The 12,300-nt window shown below is 31.9% G+C and overlaps 1 protein-coding gene across 1 annotated transcript; it reads left to right on the forward strand.

Annotated features, from left to right (window-relative positions):
- Positions 1 to 5,894: 5,894 nt before the first annotated feature.
- bgm (acyl-CoA synthetase bubblegum family member 1) lies at positions 5,895 to 8,769 on the forward strand. Its single transcript, XM_040709191.2, has 3 exons — positions 5,895 to 7,027; positions 7,093 to 7,486; positions 7,552 to 8,769. The coding sequence occupies exons 1-3, from the start codon at positions 6,449 to 6,451 to the stop codon at positions 8,568 to 8,570; spliced, it is 1,992 nt and encodes a 663-aa protein (XP_040565125.1). The 5' UTR covers positions 5,895 to 6,448; the 3' UTR covers positions 8,571 to 8,769.
- The last annotated feature ends 3,531 nt before the right edge of the window (positions 8,770 to 12,300 follow it).

Consider the following 12,300-nt stretch of genomic DNA (forward strand, 5'->3'; position numbering starts at 1 on the left):
GTATTTTTTTTGGTATATTAACCTTTTAATAATCAATTTAAAATCTTTCTTTAAAGTACAATGTGACTATTTTTTCATATTACTTCTTCACAATTTTTAAAAGGAGTTCAGAAATACTATGCCGAGGCCCCCCCTACAATAATACATGTGTAAACTGATAGCAATCCTCAATTCTTCATCTTTCTGCACCCCCTAGCCTGCCACTTTGAAACCCATATTTTTTAAGCAACCTATGTTTTTGAGGCCCCTCCTAGAACTTGTGGCACTACGCACTCTACGTATAAAGTAGCTGCGGCCCTATTTTATACCTAATATCCTTTCCCGGTCCGAATTTTCTAGCGATGCCCCTTGTTTTAAGTCCCTGTTACCAAACTGAGCTTGTATAAAAAAGAATCTAGACCGAAGACTGGAACCAAGAACGATAAAGCTGAACCGAGACTGAGGGCAAAGCCGTTGAAATGAAAGAATCGAGATCCGAATCGATAGAAACACTGAACCTGAACAGGGTACAAACTTAGTTTTGGTTATTATTGTTAAAACCGAGTAATCACCTGATTTATAGCTGAAAAATGTCTAGGTACACAAAAAATTAGTTAGTTTAGTTATTATTTGGAGATATAATTAGACGTTAGGATGTTATCTAATATAGTTTACATTCTAGAAGATGTTCATTCGGGGTCCGGAAGACGGACATATCTTAGACTTTTATAATTTAGAGTTTAGTTAACCAACTAATTTATTTATTTGAGTTCCAAGATGATGGTGTTAATTATTCGTTATTTTTAATAGATCATCAATGTCAAAATATATATTTATGAATAAACTATGTAGTCTAAGTCAAGTCTCGAGTCCTAGCTCCCATCTCTGACAATAATTGACTATTGCATCTTAAAAATACATTTATTATGATACTTTTAATCATTATAATAACAATCAATAAATCATAAATCTATAATGGAAAACTCCTTTTCATTTTAGTGGGACATTCAAAAAAGGACAAATCAAAGGGTAAAATAATTTTTTGATTCCCACAGCAATTTTAGAGTTTGGAGAGTTCATCATCAATCATCTCTAGTGATGAAAATCCGGCGCACAATGGGCATGTTAAAAAAAGGAAACCGAAAATTAACATGGTATCCCTGACAATTTCAATTTATAATGTTTTAGGGGAGAGAAAGAATAATGCCCATGACGTTTCATTGATCAGCTACAATCAGCTGTTAATAGGAAGCAAGGAGAAAAGGATATAAACAATTACATTTGCTAAAATTACTACAATGTCGATCCTTAATTCTACTTTTAGTCCAACAAAGACTTACAATTAAAACTCTGTAACAAATCCTCATGGTTAAGCTCCGTCTTTTATGAGCACACACGAATGTTCGATCAGGTTTTGAACATAATTGAATCTGTTTGGAAAGGATGTTCACTACTCAGAAATTAAATAATAATGATAACTGCAAAGGAAAAGAAAATTAATTCTTCCGATGACTAATTCCAAAAAAAAGGCCAACTAAAATTTTTCCAGGATTAATGATACTGATTATCCCTCATTATTATATCCCAGTCTACGTAGGTAAGAAAATAACAGAGTAGCGTCAATTGAAAAGCGACATCTTAAGAAAAAATGATAAAATACTGCACCATTGTATCTCCTCTAGCGTTTCGTTAGTTTATTTTAATTATTTAGTTCCGGAGAACCTGGTGTTGAACGAGAGAGCGGAAAGAAAACAATTTATAATTATACTAGGAGTAGTACTCGGCATTACTCAGAGTTATTAGGCGTCAACAAACAGACAAATTTTGAATTTAATAATATAAATTTACTTAATTAAGATAGAAGATAGCTCCCACCAAAATTCTCAGAGTTACTCTTTGTTTTATGAGCCCACAAAAACCTAGTTACTCAATACTTATCATTACTCTTTCATTCTTGAGGAGTAAACATCTAACAACTACAGAAAATAAAAAAACATTGTTAAGATTACCAACAACAAAAAAAAGTAGCATGCTAAAATGTTTAGGACTTACAAATGAAAATAAAATTAAAGAGAGACAAAAAATCTTAGGAAAAAATAAAGGGAGACAAAAATTTTTTTTTTAAATTATAAATATTTTCCGTTAGTTTGTTAGCTTGTGACTAAAATTTTTGCGGGGTTTTGATTTGGAATTCGAAAAAGTGTCTAGGACTTGAAAAGACTAGAAAAAATAGTTATCCAAGTCTCGAAATTAGGGATGTACCGATACCAAATTTTCAGCCAATTCTGGTTCCGATACACTCTTTATGGACGACTCTGATATTTATATAGAGGAATTTCATCAACAAATAACAAAATTGTTTCCTCTTTATTAATTACGGATAGGAAAAAAATACGTAAATTTATCAATCATAATTTTATAACAAGTTTTAATTTTAAAAAGTAATTCTTCTCCGTGCTCAGGAGTAAATTTGTTTCTGGTTCGCTCATATTAGGGAGTTTGTTAGATATTTAAAGTCAGCCTCCTCGCTTCTCATACATGGATTTAATTTCAACTGCCTTACTGATAAAAAAAAATGGTCATAGGGCATAGGCTATTTTCTATTATCTTACTGGTTCGGCCCAAATTATATCAAATAATCTTTAACTATCCCAAGTTCCTAATTGAGTTTTATACACTTGCCCTAGGAGTTGAATTATGTATAAGCCAATGTTCCAGTATGGACTTGTGTCTTTTTTAATGGACCTGGGACAGATACTGATGACTCGAACTTGACTCAGATAAATATGGACTCGACTTCAGTTCTGTTATAAACAATATTATTCAAAATCATTCAAAAAGAAATATGCATAGAGTGAAAAAGGGACTTAATGCTTTCAGAGTAAAACGCTCAATCCAATTCCCGCCGTTACAGACTTTTTGAACAACTTATGATACAATTCAAATGTATGGGGCACTAAAATTGAAATGTGGTTATTTCTAAATTGAAACATTCAAGTAAATTTCCTGTACAAACCTGCTAATGTGTATACTGTTTCTATGTACTTCTCCCCAAACCCCCCATCCCCCTCCCCCAATCCCTTTTTTTTTTTTTTTTTTTGTTTTTGAATTTGTCTGAACAACGTCGTCTAGTCCAGCTATTTTATTGATTTGTAACCGTAATTTGTCTTCAAAAATGGGTTCAAATAATTTGTATTATCCATATTAATAATTATGCATAGGGGGAATCGGCAGCATAGAGACGATTCCAGTACTTTAAAAAACCGATCTGATGCATCGGTAGACCCCTACTAGAAATATTATGTAGAAGCATATTGAAAGAAAATAATTTTTCCCATTGTAACTCTTAAAAGTTAAGTACTGTGAGAACTACCACAGAAGTAGACTTCACGACCTCATCAACGAATTTAAATTCATTAAATTTGTCATTTAATATTAAGTCGAAATTTTATCAATCTACATACGTCTATTGTGAGAAAAAGTCATTTTACTGTAAATCCAAGTCGAGTCACAAGTTCAAGTAAAGTACTTGAATATTTTCATCGAGTTCATAAATATTATTATAGAGTCCAGTTCAAGTCCTCAGAAAATAAAGTATACCTTAAAGAGTACTTTATACCCTGTCAAGAAATTGAAATGACTTTTCCAAGTCGAGTCTTAGGGTTGGTTATAATTTCAATCATTTGTGTACACGTAATTGACAATTTGTTTTTAATAATTTTGCTTTTCATAATCTTCAAACCTCAATAGCCTTCAAAATGAAGAGGTTTCCCTCTTTAAATTCAGTACTCCGAAATCGAGCGTCTTTTAAGATGAATGATCAACCTTAAAGTACATATATTCATTTATGTTCCTTTAGTTCTATCTCTTGGAGAACACAGATTTTAACTTACTCCGACCTTAATGAATTAAGAGTGATCATAGGCCGTAGTAATTGTCGAATTAAAACCATATATTTTATTTTTATGGTTTTAACTTCATATTGTAATATATGGATAAATAAATTGTAAATGTAATATGTAAGCAATGAATTTTCAAGGTTATCCAGATATTTATAATCTATGAAGATCATTGTTTGATATAATGAAAACATCAATGACGGTTGAACTAAAAAAAAGTCGGAATTCGGTTTCTCATAATATGTGAGGCCGAAAAAAAATCGGTCCATTAAGAGAGACCAAAAAATATCGGTATAGAAAAAAACACTCAAGAACAAAATTCCGTTCTGGACCGAGTCTCAACACTAGTGCTAACCTAACACGGCGTTACCTCGTTAGTATAAGAACATTATTAAAATGTATTTTGTTGTCAGGTGTTGATGTTTCTGCTTCTTTTATCCTAATAAGTGTTCTGAACGTTGATTGGTTTAATTAGAATTAGTTATTGCTAAGCTGTAAATGATTTCTATCAATCTTTGAACAAAAGTTCCATTTTGTTGGGAAGAATTTGGCTATCTATCAACTGATTTTGGCCTCTTTTTCTGTTTCTTGTCGGAGGTAAGGCTGCATTGTATAATAAAATAACGAATAACGTTTTATATCTAGCTTTCGAGTTCTAATCAAGTCTCGAGTCTTTGATTGTGAGATTAAGTTGAGTCGCAAGTCTTCAATTTTTAATTATTATAATTTTAAATTAACAGATAATAATCATTTTTTCTGACTTCATTTATAATTTTATATTTCTTACTACATCACTTGTTTTATGCTTCACCACGGAGTTTAAATAGGAAATAAATGAAGCCCCTTATTGTGTATATTTTCTAAATTATCTTGTAATTACTTAATTTCTACTTTTTCATGTATTACTTCTTAAATATTTTAAATTCTCAATTTATAAGACTATTTAATGATTGAATTGATATTACTGTACATCGAAGTCAATCAATTTTCTCTGATCTTAAATTGATAAAAGGATTCATTTATATTACCTATTTAATAGTACATAACTGATTAATTCTTATTTATTGATATAATGGATCAACCAAATCGTCATTAATATATTACGTTATAGTATATTAAGCTGTCTGTGACAATCAACCACATGGATATTGACCGCCAACACGTCATTTAAAAAATAATTTTAAGACATAAAAAACGCATTCTACTAAAGATGTATAAAAATTTAAATGGAACAGATTCAGGGCTTTCAAGTCTCACGCAATTGAACTGTTTTGATTGATGATGCTGCATCATCAATCAAAACAGTTCAAAACTACTATGTTTCAAATGAAACTTAGAAGCCACGTAACTCCACTTATAAAGGCCTCAAAACAAGTTACAAGTGCCGTTTAATTTTTAATCTGAAATCCCTTTTTTTTTTTTGCATGCATTATTCTTTATTTATTAGAACTTATTTAAAAACTTAATAAATACAGTTGAATAGCGCCATAGGTACACTCATAACACGTCGTAAGTATATAATTATCCTGCCAAAACTGATTTCAAAACTTGAGAAACCTGGAGCTTATTTGCTTTGTACAAATTGTAACTTGTATTAGAAAATTGTAGAAGTTTAAACTCAAAAATGCGATGTACTATTTTAAATGAAGAATTCAAAGCACCCCTCAGAAAGATAACGAAAATGATTATTCATTCCATTGGTGTTCGATGTATAAATAATATAAATTTTGACTTTTGTAATGAAAATTACTAATTGATAAGATTTCTGTGGCACGTTTAAAGTTCCACAGTTATGACACTTATGCATATGTAATAAATGCTTGGTTTTAATAGATCAAAATGAAGCGATAATATACATTAATAGCTTGTAATTAGAATGAATCATATTGTAGTTCAATCAAACATAATGAAACGTAGAAGCTGTAACTTTTTTACTTTTTATTGTTTATACAATTTACAACTTGTACACAACATATATTATATAAGACGTGAAAGTATCATTGAGTTAAATTCCAGGTCGAAACAAGGCATATATAAATAAACAAGGACCTGCATTATAATAAATCTATTGAAAATATTATAAATAGTATATAGACAATCAACCAGGTTCTCTCCTAATAATTTATTAAAGTAAATGGTATATTTTGTATAAAAATGGCGTCATTGGTAGGTTCTGTAGAAACGTGTGGCAGCTGAAAAATAAATAATGACGTAGTTAGTAACAATGTAACATTGGTTAGAAAGACGTATTACAATTTACAGCTAGTAGCTAGCAGTAGAGAAATTATTAAAGAGTGGAGGAAAGGAAATCTGGAAAATAAAAAAAGTAGGATATTGACATTGTACTAGAAAGAAGGAAAGTGAGCTGCTGTTAGGAAGGGCCCCCTGCTCGACGACCAAGTTAATTTTTTACAATCTACTTATTGGTGCAGCAGGAGTCTGTTCGGCGTGTGAAATAGTGTATAAGGCGTGCGTTCTTTATATTCAAAATATCGTACGATATTTTTTACATCACCTCATCGTCATTTAAAGTGTTTCCCATCTTGTCTTTTTCATTCTCAACTGATAAAATGAAGGGTCCGGATAGGTTACTTGACGCCAATTCCTACACGAATTCTGATCCGAACGGAGCAGTGAAACTTCGATCTAGTCCTGACAGTATTCTACCTCTCTCCGTTCCCACACTCCTCAAGAATGCTTCGGATTCCTACCCCAAAAGTGTGGCGATGGCCGTCAAACGAGCGGATCATTGGAATAAGTGGACCTACAAAGAGTATTATGAAGAAGCACAGTTAGCAGCCGAGGGATTTATAGAGCTCGGCCTTGAACCTTTCCATTCCGTTGGGATTTTGGGCTTCAATGCGCCCGAGTGGAGTTTGAGCTTAGTTGGGGCTATTTTTGCTGGAGGGTTCGGGGCAGGGATCTATGCTACTAATTCAGCTGAAGCTGTGAAATATGTTGCTAATGATTGTAGAGTTCAAGTCCTTGTTGTGGAAGACTCGAAGCAACTACAAAAAGTGAATGCCATCAAGGAGCAACTTACTTTTCTCAAGGCCATCATTGTCTACGGATATCAAGAAAAGTTTGAAGGAGGAGACAACATCTATTCATGGAGGGAGTTTATGGATCTCGCTAGAAACGCTCAGAAGGTATCTTTTCGTCTCTCATTTTATTTCTTATTTTGTAATATTCTAATTCTTAATTACTATTTCAGAAAGGGGAAAATGTCCAAAACCGACTTGAAAATATATCGATTAATCAGTGTTGCAGCCTGATCTATACATCTGGGACAACAGGCCCTCCAAAAGGAGTCATGATGTCCCATGATAACGTCACATGGACTGCAAGAACTTCAAATCACTATTTGGGTCTTAAACATGGCGATAGAGGAGTCAGCTATTTGCCACTGAGTCATTCTGCTGCTCAAATGATGGATATCTGGATGCCTATTGCCCAAGGAATGAGTATGTATTTTTGTGATAGAAATGCATTGAAAGGTTCCCTCGTGAGTACTTTAAGAGAAGTTAGACCAGCATATTTTTTTGGCGTTCCTCGAGTTTATGAAAAAATAGAAGAAAAAATGAGGGAACTAGGAAAAGCAAATACAGGTAGCGTAGCACCTACAATATTTTCTCAAATATGTTTTAATTACTCTTTATATGTAATATAATAGGTTTCAAAAAGGCTTTTGGAGAATGGGCTAAAAAAACTGGACTTAATCACAATATGAAGTCTTTAGAGGGTCAACAACCGGGTGGAATCTCTTATCCCTTGGCGAAAAAGCTAATATTTAAAAAAGTGAAAGAAGGCCTTGGATTAGATAAAGCTAGAATGTGTGGGATTGGTGCAGCTCCAGTCTCTCGAAAAACATTAGAATATTTTCTTAGCTTAGACATTCCTCTATATGACTGCTACGGAATGAGTGAGTCTTCGGGTCCTCAAACAGGCAATAGACCAGGGAATCACCGATTTATGACAGTAGGAGGCAATGTTGGAGGTTGTGTTACTAAGATATATGAACCTGATGAAAATGGTGAAGGAGAGATATGCATGAGTAGCAGAAATGTAATGATGGGATACTTATTTGATCCCGAAAAAACTAAAGAAGCCATTGATAAGGACGATTGGTTACATTCTGGTGACATTGGTAAAGTAGATGCCGATGGATATTTCAAAGTCACGGGACGAATTAAGGAGCTTATTATCACAGCCGGCGGTGAAAATGTTCCTCCAGTTTTAATTGAAGATATAATCAAAATGGAAATTCCTCTTCTTAGTAACGCTATGGTTATTGGAGATAAAAAAAAGTTTTTGTCTTGTCTTCTAACACTAAGAGTAAACATAGACCCAGATACTATGGAGCCCTCTGATAATCTCACTAAAGACGCTATTGAAATGTGCTCCTCAATTTCACCATCTAATCAAGTGCAAACTGTTTCAGACTTTCTCAAAGATCCTGTTCTTATGGATCACATACAAAAGGGTATTGATAGGGTTAATTCTAAAGCAACGTCGAATGCTCAGAAGATTCAAAAGTTTGTAATTCTCAATGATGATTTTAGTGTGAGTGGAGGTGAGTTAGGGCCTACACTCAAGTTGAAAAGACACTTTGTGGCGAATAAATATGATACTCAAATACGGAATTTTTATAATTTAGTGGATAATGGCAGATGGGACTCGCGAAATAAATAGAAGCATAAAAGCAGGACTAGGCATATTGCATTTGTTATTTACGATAAATTTTTTCATGTTCTATTAGGTACATATTGAGGCTTAATTCCATACTGTGTCTGAAAATTTACGCTGGTAGATGTGTTTATGGTAATTAAGCTCTTCCAGATCTGTTAATAGTATTTTAATTATTAAAATATACTTATTTTTTTACTTAAAAGTATGGTTCATTTCTTTTAAAATTGAGAGGAGGTTCCAGGATTGAGACTCATTTCTAAAAAATATGGTTATTACATTTTCCTTGTGTGTAATTTCAAACAACTTTCATTTTAATGAAAGACGTTTCATAATCGTGTCTGATAAATACACCTATATGTATTTTGGAAATAGTTGTAATTCCGGTTCCAACATATTTGGTCAAATACTTACAGATTACTATATCAATGTTTCTATTTTTCAAAATTCTGCGCATATTTCTTTCGAAATATCCTTGATGTAGATAAGATAATTGCTTTTTGTTAAAAAAGAAAGTTTTATAACCAATTAATTCATATTCTGCTGTAGAGGGTTTTATAATATGCTTTTTATTTTCAACATGATATTAATATTCATTAGAAACACTTGTCAAAATAAAAATATTTTTGATTAGTATATTACGTAACATTGTCGAGCATGTGCTCTCGTTTTTTTAAAATTTGACTTTTAATTCGATCTAAAGAAATATCTATTTAATATTTCTTTACAAATTTATACTTGATAAATTGTTTAAATATATCAAATAGAACTAACAACTTCTGAATTAGTTCGCTCACTTGTAACTTCTCGAAAACTTAAATTAATTACATAATTATTGAATACATATATTTCATGACTTGAATTACTATTCCAGTCTTAATAAGTCATCAAATTAATAACTTGAGTCTAATCTCTGCTGATAATATTAACCAAAAATATACAAGGGTTATTATGTTATGATAATGTATCACTCCTTGTTGAAACTGGGAATTTAATTTCATTAGTGGGAAAAAGTTTTTATGCTTCACCCATACGTTAATGACTACAAGGGCAGTTGCCCTCTTTTCAAGGTCACGGGTCTCCCCTTTAGACCTTCCCCAGGATAGACAATTTGCCTACATCTTTAATTCACACTATTTACCGTTGTGTACATTGTGGGTTTAGTGCGTAAGTGACGTAACAACAAAATCATATTTTATAGCTTTATCTGACTTTATAAGCAATACAGAACATATTCTCAAAGATAGATATTTATGACCGGTAAGTTTTTAGAGAGATTATAGCAGCGCGAAATGACGTAAGTGACAGTTAGGTTAATTTTATACTAGTTGCATGGCACAATCCAAAAAATATATAAGTTGGTGCCAAATGGATGTAACTGTATGTACCGGTATGTGTTTGCAGGATATAATTTGCAGCATAAAAACGTGAAAGTGACTTTTTCCATAAATAATTAGCATTTTGACTTTTTGTGCCGAGGACATAATTCATTGACTGTTGTTGAGTATCATGACTTATGGAGAGAAAAAAACAACACCCGTTAAAACGATTCAATATACATTAAACAAACTTCTAATGAGCATATCTTAGATTGAGAAAATGGTCAGTTACGTCACTTTTTCACTAACCCAGCGATATCCCTAATTTATATAATTAATAAGCTTATACGCTTTGAAAAGTAGCAAAGTTTGCTTCATTTCATTATAAAGACAAAAACATTTTTGTATCAATATATAAGTGACTAGGTACGGCCAATTTTATCACAAAATATACCGTTAAAGCTTACTTAAGATAAGATAATCTTCATAATATTAATCCTGAAAGTAGCTTCTATAATTTTGGCATCATATGTGGAGTTTGAAATTTAATAGGAGCCAATAATATAAAATTTGTTCTATGAGGCCTCCTTGATCTTGCAAACTCTGCCTGTTTGGGATCGATTATATTTGCATAATTTACTCTTTAAAAAAAACAATTTGAATTTTTTAAGTAACCTTGAGAAATTCAATAATGAGATTTTATTTCTGTAATTTAATGCAGTTTTGTTGAAGAATTTAGTCAAAAATCGGCTGAAGGACCTAGATTTTTGAGATTGTAGTTTTGTAGACTACCTCACTCATAGTGTTTATAAGATATCGTTGAATAGATTATAAATAATTAAATTTATTATAACTATACCCTTTTTTTGTTTATATCACTAAAAGCATGATTGTCGTCGACCTTGTTTTGCGGCTTTAAATATTGTAATATATTGTATACTTTGATTTTTATAAAATTTTATTTAGAATAAAGTACAACTAGAGATTATAGAGAGGTAGATAAAACTTGGAAGATTTGATCGATATGAGAAGTTAACTTAGGATATATTATGAATATTGCACATACACCTGAAAATATGAAATTCTTTTGGGAGGAGTGCAGTTTAGTTGTCACGGGATGATTTTACCAGATCGACTACAAACAGCCGTGAGAGGATGGAAATGAAAACTAATCCCTCGTGTACAAGTTGCAATCATGAATCACTGAAGGATTTAATGTGCTTGTAATGAAGATAATGCAATAATTGCATATTCTTTAGATGATCGATAACATAAGGGTGTCAATTTTGATTAGGTAATTTTCATCAAAAATCGAGTGATATCAACAATTAGTAAATGGTAATTGAAATGGCTATTGTTGTTATTAAATAAGGCGTTATGAGACATACAAATCGTCATTTCTACAATTTGAGCAAAATCACAACTTTTGTGACAACATTGTTATGCATAAGTAGAAGTATAAAATATGGACTCTTCAAGTGTTGAAGCAGAACTCTGCTCTGTCTCAAATGGCCAAAAAAAAAAACAAATTGCCTACAAGAAAACGTTCCTTCATTTTGGGAATCGCGGATTCAAGTATCTTGATCATTATATGAATAAAAATTATGGAGTCAAACCTATAATTAAATAACCTCACAGCAGCACGGTCACTCTCATGTCCAACATTACGAAACACCTATTGAGTAATATATGATGGAATTGTAAAAGCCTGCCACTCATTCAGTAGTCGCCTTGAACAGATCATTTAGGAGTATTTACATATATAGAATAAAGTTGATCCTTAATACACTCTAAAATAATATCTAATTAAAATTTTTGTAATCCATCTCAAATATTAAATTGTTTATTGATGTGTTATATAAAATGTAACCCTTCACGTGGTGTTTTTTCGTATGATGTTGGCAAATTTAAGCAAATCTCGCTTTCTATCTATTTCTTTCAAAAACTAATTAGTTAACAGAATCCATAAGTTTTCATCAAGCAAAACCAAAAATAATGGACCAAAATTATGCTTCACTTTTTATTAGAAAATTGCCCATTCAACAAGTTAATGCTATTTTAAGCGATGGCATTACGTGTGCAATTTATTTCATTCCAAATCTAACATCGTATTACAGATTAAAATATTATATTTAAGGATCATTGGAGATTTAGCTAGCTCATTTTTAACAATTTTATAATTAATAAGACATTGTTTCTAGTTAAAATTAATAATGAAAAACGTACAAGCTTAGCATCCAATATTCTCTCAATAGATAATAGCTCATAACCTAATCAACATAACACGACTTCCATTATTATATGCTGGACAAATAAAATACACATATGGATTAATGATAGTGTAAACCAAACCCAGTGCTAGCTCAGTACAGAGGAAAGGACGGTGGCATTGCCATATCAATCTATAAAAGTGCACA

This window comes from Lepeophtheirus salmonis, chromosome 3 (genome assembly GCF_016086655.4).
Source record: "Lepeophtheirus salmonis chromosome 3, UVic_Lsal_1.4, whole genome shotgun sequence".
NCBI classification, from domain to species: Eukaryota; Metazoa; Arthropoda; class Copepoda; order Siphonostomatoida; family Caligidae; genus Lepeophtheirus; species Lepeophtheirus salmonis.

Excerpts from the sequence above, each read along its gene's own strand:
- bgm (XM_040709191.2), top strand. The coding sequence starts at position 6,449 with ATGAAGGGTCCGGATAGGTTACTTGACGCCAATTCCTACACGAATTCT. Across the intron at positions 7,028-7,092 it reads TCGCTAGAAACGCTCAGAAG|AAAGGGGAAAATGTCCAAAA; the intron begins GTATCTTTTCGT and ends TTACTATTTCAG. Across the intron at positions 7,487-7,551 it reads ACTAGGAAAAGCAAATACAG|GTTTCAAAAAGGCTTTTGGA; the intron begins GTAGCGTAGCAC and ends GTAATATAATAG.